This window comes from Urocitellus parryii (genome assembly GCF_045843805.1).
Source record: "Urocitellus parryii isolate mUroPar1 chromosome 13 unlocalized genomic scaffold, mUroPar1.hap1 SUPER_13_unloc_13, whole genome shotgun sequence".
NCBI classification, from domain to species: domain Eukaryota; kingdom Metazoa; phylum Chordata; class Mammalia; order Rodentia; family Sciuridae; genus Urocitellus; species Urocitellus parryii.
This window is the reverse complement of record NW_027551765.1, coordinates 303,735-315,849: the sequence shown is the minus strand read 5'-3', so window position 1 is coordinate 315,849 and position 12,115 is coordinate 303,735. Positions and strand designations below refer to the sequence as shown.

The 12,115-nt window shown below is 36.8% G+C and overlaps 1 protein-coding gene across 1 annotated transcript in view; it reads left to right on the top strand.

Moving 5' to 3' along the window:
• The window catches only part of LOC144251366 (3',5'-cyclic-AMP phosphodiesterase 4D-like), a 198,115-nt gene that overhangs the window by 32,791 nt on the left and 153,209 nt on the right, over positions 1-12,115 (top strand). Inside the window, 1 exon segment of the mRNA XM_077794341.1 lies at positions 6,662-6,711. Within this exon segment, the coding sequence (XP_077650467.1) occupies positions 6,662-6,711 (50 nt within the window).

Genomic DNA, 12,115 nt, shown 5'->3' with positions numbered 1-12,115 from the left:
TTTCATTTTGTTGCATATGGATTTCCAGTTTTCCCAACACCATTTGTTGAAGATGCTATCCTTCCTCCAATGCATGCTTTTAGCCCCTTTATCAAATATAAGATAGTTGTAACTTTGTGGATTAGTCTCTGTATCCTCTATTCTGTACCATTGGTCCACCCACCTGTTTTGGTACCAGTACCATGCTGTTTTTGCTACTATTGCTCTGTAGTATAGTTTGAAATCTGGTACTGCTATACCACCTGATTCACACTTCCTGCTCAGAATTGCTTTTGCGATTCTGGGTCTTTTATTTTTCCATATGAATTTCATGATTGCTTTATCTATTTCTACAAGCAATGCCATTGGGATTTTGATTGGCATTGCATTAAACCTATAGAGGACTTTTGGTAATATTGCCATTTTGATGATGTTAGTTCTGCCTATCCATGAACAGGGTATATCTTTCCATCTTCTAAGATCTTCTTCTACTTCTCTTTTTAGGGTTCTGTAGTTTTCATTGTATAAATCTTTCACCTCTTTTGTTAGGTTGATTCCCAAGTATTTTATTTTATTTTTTTGAGGATATTGTGAATGGAGTGTTTTTCCTCATTTCTGTTTCAGAAGTTTTGTCACTGATATACAGAAATGCCTTTGATTTGTGCATGCTGATTTTATATCCTGCCACTTTGCCAAATTCATTTATTAGTTCTAGTAGTTTTTTTGTAGACCCTTTTGGGTCTTCTATGTATAGAATCATGTCATCTGCAAATAGTGATAATTTAAGTTCTTCTTTTCCAATTTTTATGCCTTTAATTTCTTTCGTTTGTCTAATTGCTCTGGCCAGTGTTTCGAGAACTATATTGAATAGAAGTGGTGATAAAGGGCATCCTTGTCTTGTTTCAGATTTTAGAGGGAATGCCTCCAATTTTTCTCTGTTCAGAATGATGCTAGCCTGGGGCTTAGCGTAGATAGCTTTTACAATATCAAGGTAAGTTCCTGTTATCCCTAGTTTTTCTAATGTTTTGAACATGAAGGGATGCTGTACTTTGTTGAATGCTTTTTCTGCGTCTATTGAGATGATCATATGGTTCTTATCTTTAAGTCTATTGATATGGTGAATAACATTTATTGATTTCCGTATATTGAACCATCCCTGCATCCCAGGGATGAATCCTACTTGATCATGATGCACAATTTTTTTGATGTGTCTTTGTATCCGATTCGCCAGAATTTTATTGAAGATTTTTGCATCTAGGTTCATCAGAGATATTGGTCTGTAGTTTTCTTTCTTTGAAGTGTCTTTGTCTGGTTTCGGAATCAATGTGATTTTGGCCTCATAGAATGAATTTGGAAGAACTCCCTCTTTTTCTATTTCCTGAAATAACTTGAAAAGTATTGGTATTAATTCTTCTTTAAAGGTTTTCTAAAACTCCGCTGTATACCCATCTGGTCCTTATTCCCTCTTTTTTGCTGAGCTTTTAAAGAATGTCATCTCAATTTGAATTGAACTCAAGACAAAATATTAAATTTCTCTGAGTCACTGCCAAGCTATCTAACCATGGACATTAACAAGACATCAGATGATACCCTGCTAATTCACTATAAATACAGTGTAGTGGTGATTCTAACATCAGGAATGAAACAGAATGAGAAATCAACATGGTGATTCTGTCAGAAATTACCTGGCGTGATTTGTCTTCTAGCCAGTTATTTATACTCAAAGTAACTTTATAGTTTTGGCTTATTTCATAAATTAGCCACAGGCAAATAATCTCATCATGCCTTAATGATATCTCAAAGTCATACTGTTAATTCTAAGACAACAATTAACTGGAAAAACACCAGATCTCAACAAAGATCTTTGATTCTCCTGCTGTCATTGACTCTCTGAGCAGCAGCATTCAGAGGCAATTAACAAAATTAAGATTGATGTAATAACAATAGAAGTGTTTGGGAGAGGGAAACTTGAAATGGAAAATGATTTGAAATTGGGGGATTTTGGAACTGGGGCTATAGCTCAGTGACAGAGTGCTTGCCTAGCATGCATGAAGTACTGGGTTCGATCCTCAGCACCACATAAAAATTTAAAAAATAAATAAATAAATAAAATAAAGATGTTCTGTCTATCTACAACTACATTTTTTTTAATTGGAGGATCCTGATAAATCTAAAAAATCAAAAAGAAGGAAGTAAATTTTGCAAAATTAAATGAGAAACTGATAAACTATTATTCTAATATATTATTTTTTAAAGTATTATTTATAATAAAGTTGTTAAGATTATCAGCCTGGAAGAATTTTCCAAAACAAAACAAAAAATCAAATCAATATTAAGAGGACAGTGAGTAGAAACTTATTAGGGATTATGGTATATCTGAGTCTATATTATTTTATACTAGATAACTACTTCTTAAAGAACATGAAAAAACTGAACTTTTCCACTTCATAATAACATAGTTTACTTCTACAATCCACATTTCCCTGATTAACAAGAAGCTATGGCCATTAGGCAAGTACTTCCTGTGATAGAGAAAGGTTTTCTAAAAAAAAAAAAATAGTGGAAGTGCCACAACACAAATAATTGATATGGAACCTAGAACCTTGGGCCGATTGTCTTTCCCTCAGCTTGAACATTTACCTTCTCTTTCTTCTTTTCCACTTGACTAACTGGTTCATTCTTCTCATCACAGTTTAAATATAATTGCTTTGGGGGCACGTCCTTCACACTGCCAGATATAGACCCACAGTGACCAGCCCTATCTGGCTGGCATGTCTTTCCAACTGTGCCTGGTTGCATCCTGTTATTCAAGCACATTTCTCCCTGTGTCCCACTTGCCTGATCACCTGGTTGATCCTCAGCAATGTCAGATCCCCAAGAGCAGGGGTGTGGCTGGTTCACAATCGTATTCCCAGTGCCTATCAGAACACAGAATAATTCCTCTGTTTTAGTCAGATTTTTCATTGCTGTGACCAAATTACCTGACACAAACTATGGAAGAGGGGAAATTTATTTGGGGCTCACTGATGATTTTAGAGGTCTCAGTATACAGATGGCTGACCACAGAGCTCTGGGACCAAGATGAGGCAGAACATCATGGTAGAAGGATGTGGAGGAAGAAAGCAGCTCAGAACATGGCCAACAGGAAGCAGAGAGAGCCAAAGAGCTCCATTTACCAGAGACAAAATATAAACCCCAAAGGCACACTCCCAGTGACCAGTCTTCACTAGCCACATCCTACCTGCCTTCAGTTACCACCCAGTTAATCCATTTCAGTGGTTTAAGTTATTAATTAGGTTACAGCTCTCATTTAACCTCATTTGCATTTTCTCACACATGAACTTTTGGGGGACACCTCATTTCTAAATCTCTGCAAATGCTTGTTGACTGAAAGTGTAAAGTGGCCATTCAGCATTTAAAGCCTGAGGGTGTGCCATGAAGAAACCATTTATCTCCAGTTGTGTTGTCTATACAACATGGTCATAAGTTGTAAAACATCAGGCTGACCTCAATAGCCCTGAGGCCTTTGCTATTCAGTAGGTTATGGGTACAAACTTAACCTTCTAGAAATTCTTAGCTCTGAAGGAAACATGAAATTATTGGTTGCCACTAAAACTTGCAGTCTCAAATTTCAGTAAGAAATCGAGGTCTTGTCTCTAAAAGGCAAACAAGAAATTAATGCCCTGTAAATTTCCTTTGGATGTGGTCACCTGAGTGCAAGCATTTAATATAATAGACACTGAATCAAACAGGTGTGAAGGTATCACACTGGCCCTTCTATCTCCAAAGAAATGTCCTCAGGCCCATTCTATACAAGGCAGAGGTTCTCAACTGATTTTCAGGCACAGAATATATTAAAATGGAAAGGAGGGAGTGAAAAATCATAGCTAACACCTGAACTTACACCTGCTTTGACTAACTATGCAATGCCCATGGAGACATTGAATTACAATATCATCTGGTAGACTCTAAGTGAAAGCCAGTGCATGGTCTCCTTTTTGGTCAATGCAGATTTGTACCTCCTTTATTAATTCAAACCAAATCAGCTTCCTGGGGTGTCGGAATAGTAGAATTCAATCTCCACACAGCTGGACTCTGTTGTGCTTGGTATTAGCAAAGAGGATGTCACTGGTACATGGCATGATGACTCTGAAAGAATCAGGATTCAATTGCCCTGCACTCTCTGTGCCACTAGAATGTTTCCAAGCTCACTGTTGGAATTTGAAGAAGACCTGTGCTGCCTTTCACCGACTACCTTTTTATTTGCTTTAGGAAAGGAGTCTAGGAAGAACTCATCTAAGAAATTGTTTTTTGTTTTTGTTGTTGTTTTTTTTTTTTATTTGCTTTAGGGTTGGTGTCTAGGAAGAACTCATCCAAGAGCTCTAGTGTTAGCCCACTAATGGTTTCTTGTGATCTTCTTGCTTTTTTGTGCCCTTTAGACTTTTTATTCCAAGAATAAATTGTGACTCATTCTTTTTAAAAATAATCTGTCAAGTTACCATGAATCCAGTGATTAATATTTTCTGCTTGTTACTTATCAAGATGTCAAGTTCCCAAGTGTCAGTAGTAAGATTGATAAAATGAGAATTAGCAAGTCAACCATTTGGTTTTCCAAAACTATAGAAAATGATAAATGTTTGTTTATATTTTCCCAGACAAAAGTCAATGTTTTCAAAATTTTCACAGAACAAGAACTAAAAAACATTCTCAGACATCAATATTTAAGTCATTTGAATAAACTCTAGTCTATAACTATATCATCCTGAATATCCCCGAACTCATCTGAATAACAAACTCTCAGCAAGAAGGTAACTACTAGTATAGAAAACAGAGCTATTTCAAAGCAGCAGTTTAAAACATTGACCTTTTTAAATAAAACATTTAAGTTCAAATTTATATTTTTAATTTCTTCTCTTTCTCTCACTTCTATATAGTGCTGGGGATCAACCCAGAGCCTTACACATGCTAAGCAAGTGTTCTACCACTGAGCTATATCCCAGCCTCGACTTTTATTTTCATAATTTAAAAAAACTAAAATAAGTCAGAAGTGAATCATGGTGTATTTTCAATCAAACACAAAAATTCAATCCCAAGCTGACACCAATAAACATAAGAGCAATGACCCAGAGCCAGACACTGAATAGAACTAGCGAGAAATTACAAAACACCAAAGGGCTTTCTGTAAGCTTCCCCCAGACCTGCTAGGATAGCCGTCATCTTCAGCATTAGAGAGTCTGCTGCCAACTGCACATCTGTGTGGTTATCCATTTGGCTCCCACAAAAGCATCCCAAGTTAAGACAAAGAGTAGAGTGCAGCCTAGAGTCACATTACCTTGATTCAAATCTCTGCTGGCTTGGAACAGATTTTCAACTTCCCAAAGATTTGTTTTTCTCACTGGTAAAATGAGAACAATGATTCTACCAGCCTTGATGCTTTTTGTCAGGGTTAAGTGAGATAATTAATTTAAAGTGCTCATTTAGTATAGCGTGTGACAGACACTTAATGCTTATTAAGTAAGTGTAGCCACTAGAAGAAACACACACACACACACACACACACACACACACACACACACACACACAACCTCAACTATTTTACAGATATCCCTTAATGTGTTTTAAAGTGTTTTTAAAGATGGCAACAAGTTAAAAGCTATCAATTATAAGTAACGATTTTATAAAGTTCTATTCCAAAAAACTTTGGACAATCCATAAATGATCTTCTTTTCAACATAATTTATTGAGCACTGATTTAATACCAGATACATTGATAGCTTTTAACTTGTTGATATATATAATTGATAGCTTTTAACTTGTTGCCATCTTTAAAAACACTTTAAAAATAGATACATTTAGGGATATCTGTAAAATAGATGAGGTTGTGTGTATGTGTGTATGTGTGTGCTCACGCTGGGCTTTGAAGGGAATATGAGTTAATCATTATATATATATATATTTTTTTTTTTGTTGTTTGTTTGTTTGTTTTGTTTTGTTTTGTTTTGTTTTTTAACCTCAGGGTATTTATAATCATCTTGTGGAACCTGGCAAACATCTGTTAAAAAATAGGAAAGAATACTAGATGGAATCTATTTAAATACCTTAGATTTACAATAGTTCTAAAATCTCTATAGCATATGTTTATACAACTTGTCAATATACCTCTCTAACACTTGTATCAGAAATGTTTCTCAATGTAAGAAAATAGGAAAAAAATTTAAATACTTTCTCTAAGATACTTTAGAAAGAATCATGCACTTCTGATAATGTATGAGCAATCATGAGGCTTTATGTCAAAATCAAAGATTCTTAGCACTGTTTTAAGGAAAACAGTGATAATTTGACTACTTTTCTAAATTCAGAAAGTCTGTGTTAGCTCTGTAAACCCTAGCTTAATTGAATATAGTCAATTAATAAGAATTTCCACTTTTATCATGTTCCTGTGACATGAACATCATAATCTTCCCCAATGTCTATCACCATGAGACTTAACTTTTTAAAAAAATTGATACATATGATCTGAGATATAGTAAAAGGATCCCCAAGAATTGACTGAAGGAAATCTGCATCTCCTAACTTAAAAATAATCCTTAAAATTAAAAGTTCATATCTAAAACGACTCAGCACCTACTCAAATCAACAAGGACCACATACTTACTGCTTTGTATTTTTCTCTCTTTGTCAGAAGATCACCAATGTGCAACCAACCGTCCATCAACAAAGCCACTATAACAGGTAAGAGAGATCTTCGGACTTATTCTTCTTGTGTCCAGGAAGAATATGTATCTTTCAATAGTCATCATCACAGTAATGCTGATTCTATACTCCAATTCTAAAATGTCAAAGAAATAATTTTTTTCTTCTTTATGTTATCCTCACTATCATTGGTCTTACAATTTTTTTCCATTTAAGCTGTTCCTTGGAAAACCTGTTCTAATGTACCCCATTCTTAACCACTTGACTTTATATTGGAACTCAGTTCAGCTTTGCTCTAGGCATTTGTGTTTCGGGAGACAGAGTTACCCTCAGAATATCTGCTATTTTTGTTCCAGGCTTGGTTATCTGCTTCATCTTCATATATGGTAGTCTAATTTAATGAAAGTAAAAGTATAAATAAGAGAAATATGTGTTTTGTGCTGGAAGGAACATATTACTATTCCAGTAGTTCTTATGGGAACTTGGGTTGCTGAGTATAAATACAACTTGTGAGGGGAGAGAACATGTTATTACACAATACAGAAAAGTTCAGTGTGATGAGAAAAGGGTCTGTTATGCCAGATTCATGAGACCCCAGTAGACCTCCAGGAGCCGAATCTGTTGCAATCACACAAGAGTCTTTATTGCAAGCTAGAGCCTGGATTCACAACCGATCCCCAAGCAGCGGTCCCAGGGAATGAGTCCCGGTCCTTTATTCAGTGAGATTTGATAGGTTTTGGGGGGATACTCTATGTGTCACAACATCACACAGCAACTCATTCCATATCTCGGGAAAATCAGACAACAACTCTTAGCATTGATTAGCACATTCACTGGTGGGAGCAAGTTGGGTAAGGGTGATTGGCTAGTACAAGAGGGGGATTCCTTTGAACTGATTAGTTTAAGGGATGAGGGGTGTACGTGCTAAACTACATGGTTTCCCAACATGTTATCAACCACCATAAACTACTGGGGGGTCATCTGGCATCCCAGGTATTTTCCCTGTCTCATGCTGATTGGAGGTTTCTAGGGGGGTTGCCATGGGTCCTCACCTAGCCCAACTGAGTCAGACCTCTCCTGTTATTTACAAACAACTCAGCAGGGTGGGTATGCGCTTAGGAGTGCTCTGTGGGTTTTTCCAAGGACAAGGGTCAGGCCCCCTTCCTTAGGACAGGCCTTGAGGTAGAAGCTGTGTTATTTATTTATTTTTAAAAAATGGAGTCACATTTGTTCTCAGGTCCACAAATGTTTGGGAAAGAAAAGTAGAAGAAAGGATGAGGGAAAGAAAAGGCATAAAAATATATTATCCCAATGCCTATTGGTCTGATTTGACCAGGAGACTTGACCTGAACTGAACCAAAACTAGAATGAATGATCTCATTTTGCTGAACCTGAAACCAAATTGAACCTCATTTAATCATTTCTCAAAACCCCAATTGATTCATTGAAATAATTGCCTGGAAAAGAAAACCTATGGTTTCTAAAATTATTACCAAAAGAAAATTAACATACTCTCCAAATTAGACCAATACTTCATCTTGACTCAAGTGTCTTCTTAGAACCCCAACCCTTAATAAGGAGCTTCTTATTAAATTTTTAGTGAATACACATTGCTTGAAATTTAACTTTGTCATGTCCAGTCAACTGGTTGCCTTTGTAGTCACCACATCAGAGTTGATTCTGAAACAGTAGTTAATGTTATCTTCTTATCTGAAAGTCTACCAAATAGCACTTGTATTTCAATGACTATTACATTTTTTGTTTTTTTTCCGTGTTTCACTTTACAAATCTTGTTGGTAATGACTTTCCATTGTCATTTCATAGTGTGTGTGTGTGTATATATATATATTCATTTCATAGTATACATATGGTTTACCAATTTTGTTCTTGACATTGACCAAGAGACCAACCGTAAAGAATTTCCAAGTACCAGAATAAGTTATTTTAGGAACAAAAACCACATTGAACCTGGTCTCCAGCCCTATTCCAGGAATTACAGGTACCCCTGTGAACAGGAGCTACCTTCCTCCCACCCACTTTTGCAATAAGCAAGACTGACATTTTGGTTTGAGTACAATGTGTGCTATTTTGGTCTCTTGGCATTTGTTTGTTTGTTTTGTTTTAGTTTGAGGTTGCATATGAACTTGCCTCACAGATGGGCAGCATCTTCCCAGAAGAACAACTTTAGGCACTAGTAGAACTCCTTTGTGTCCTGCACAAGATGTTTGGGTGTTCAGTGGACAGAGCAGCTGCAAACCACCTTGGCAGATGACCAGCTGCACTCAGAGACATGATCTTACACATAGGTGAGAAACCCCATAGAAGCTCCCAGATACTTTTACATAATATTGAATGAAGCCCTGGAGAGGGAACTAAGAGACAATGGAATTGGGCAATTAAGGCTAATGGGGCCTCATTTGTACCCAATAACTCCTGACCTGAGGACTACAGAAACATCCCATGTAGGAAGGGAGAGCAATTAGCTGTCATTAACTGCATGGCAGCTGGACTCCTCACAAAGCCCAACAGGAAATTGCCTGGCTAGTGAACGGAAGTCTTTTTTCTTGTCCAAATATTGCAAACCAAGGTGGGAAGAGGGTCTGGAATGTGAGGGGATGATGGCAAGAGCAGTGAAAAGTTCCTGTCTGTCATCCCATTCTGATAAAGTGAGTCCTTAAAACCTAAACAATAATAGTAATGGTGGTTGAGTCTTTGACACTAGTTAGACTTCAGATAAGAAAAGGTAGTACTTATGTGTTTCTTCCCTCCAGGCTTATTTCCTCCTGTTCGAAGCTCACTATATATCTGTAGTAGTACTGAGGAGATGAGAAAAGTGGATGTTTTGTTGTTGTTGTTGTTTTTAAGTCAGAAAGGCAACCTATTAATCAAGGCAGCCATCTTTGAAATTTTGCTGAAAATCTGGAGGAACAGGGTTTTCTAAATTCATTTCCTCACTAGCCCAAAGGGTTATATTGAACAAGCTCAAGGCTCCCCTGCAGGAGTCCTTCATAGATCTACAGAGATGTGATTAAAATTGTGGGCTGCCTGTCCAGAACTCAAATTGTTCTCTATCATGACAGCTGTATGGCCCTGAGCAGGTTGCATACCTTTCTCTGCCTTGGTTTCTCCATATATAAAATAGTGATCCCACTTTATGCAGTAAGATCACCATTGGTAGGTGCCGTGAATTAATGTGTTCACTTTTACCGTAGCATGGTGCCCAACAGTGTCAGCACTCAATACATCTTGGTAAATTTTGTTTTGTTGTTTTGGTTTCTCTGACCTACTCTGTTCATAAAACTAGGGGTGTCAGTTCAGACTCTATAAAAAGTACCAGAGATTATCCTCATAAATTTATAAATTACATAAATTTATTTCTTATGGTGTTAGAGGCTGAGATCAACTTGTCAATGTGTTTGAATTCTGGGGAAGGACAGGTTGCAGACCTGTCTTTCTTATTATATCCTCATAGGGTCAAAAGGGGGCAAGCGGGTAGATTCCTTTAAAAGGGTGCTAATTTCACGCTCATGACCTGATTATCTCCCCAAAGCCCTACCTTCAACTATTACCATGTTGGGGATTAGGATGTCAATGTGAATTTGAGATGCCCATACTCATTCAGCCCATCATGAGGGACAGTGAAAGGAACAGGACAGAAATTAAAAAGAAAAGGGAAGAGTGAGAGAAAGACAAGGATGCAGAATCATAAGAGTAATGTGTGTGGATCCCCCAAAATGGCCCACAGGGACACACTTGCTTTGGACCTGTCCAAATGACACCTCCTATTGTCCTAATTTTGTGTCCTTTCCCCTCATCACTGTCATAGATGTTAGTGCATTTTTTATTGAGATGATAAGATTATTCTTCAGAGTCTAAAAACTTACTTTTGAGAGCTAGTTTTTTGAAGGAAAAAAATAATTCACTATAACTCTTCCATAAACCAATTCTTTAACTGTAAAAAATAATTAAGAACTTATATGTCATATAATATTTCCTGAAAATTAGTCACATAGAACATATAATACCTTTTTACCCACTTCAAGTTTGATTATTTATTGGTACTTGGGATTGAACCCAGGAGCACTTCACAACTGAATGTCATCCCCAGTCCTTTTTATTTTTATTTTTTAATTTGAGAAAAGATCTTGCTAAGTTGCTTAGGGCCCCACTAAATTGCTGAGGTTGGACTCCAACTTGTGATCCACCTGCCTCATCTTTTCAAATTGCTGGAATTTCAGGTGTGTGCCATCATGCCAGGGCCAGGGTTTTTTTTTTTTTGTTGTTGTTGTTGTTACTTTGATAAATATTAAACACAGAGAAGTTCTACTTCATACCAATAGAGTTAAAACATGTCAGATACCTGCCAGTTTTTATTTTTACTTATGAGAGGTAATTACATAGATCTAAAGTGACCTAATAATTCTTTAAAATATGGCTTCTAAAATAGTATTTTTTTAAAAAAAGATTTACTACTGAAGATGTGTTTTTTTTTAATTATTAGTTGTTGATGGATCTTTATTTTATTTGTTTATTTATATGCAGTGCTGAGAATTGAACCCAGTGCCTCACACATGCTAGGCAAGCACTCTACCACTGAGCCACAACCCCAGCCCATGAGCTATTTTATTCTTCAGTGTGATATAACAAAAAGCTGATGTGTGGCATTCACTTTATTTTCCAATTTGAAGAATGGAGTTGTATGTACTTAGTTCTCAGGGTGGTTGCAAGAGTTCAAGGAGATAAGTTTTAGAAAGTTCACCAGGTGGTGGGTAGTATAAGCCTTTCCTTTTACAATCCTGCCCAATGTGTGATACTTTTTGTTCTTTAAGGTAATTCAAAAACAGGAAGAGTGGAAGTAGCAGAGGCTAATTAAAGTTCATTGGCTTTTCTGGCATATTCTATTAATGACTTTACTTTTGCACAGTAATGACTGGACCTTTGCAGTAATCCCTCAGTTACTTAGAGAAAGCCTCACCTGCATTGGTCTTCAGCAGGCAGTACTTGCCAGAGATAAAGACTGTTGAAACATGAGAGGGCAGCAGAGAGTCAGAGATGCCCCAGCCATGCCTGTATGGGGATGACACCCTGTTTTTGGAGTAAGGTCTTGTTAAGAGGCGCAGGGTCCGTCCTTTTGATCATTTATTTAGGGTTTTGTTTTGGAGGGTGGAACTGGAAACTGAACCTAGGGGCATTTTAGTACTTTACCACTAAGCTATAGCACCAGTCCTTTTTAATTAATTAATTTATTTATTTAATAAATTTGAGATAGGGTGCAAAATTGCTGAGTCTAGTTTTGAACTTTAGATCTTCCTGCCTCAGCCTTCAGAGTCACTGGAATTACAGACATTAGCCACCATGTCCAGCAGCAAGCATTTCATTTTTAAATGACAGTAAGAAAAGAATTCTACAACTATCTCATAAAACCTTGTCATGTCTTCACAGT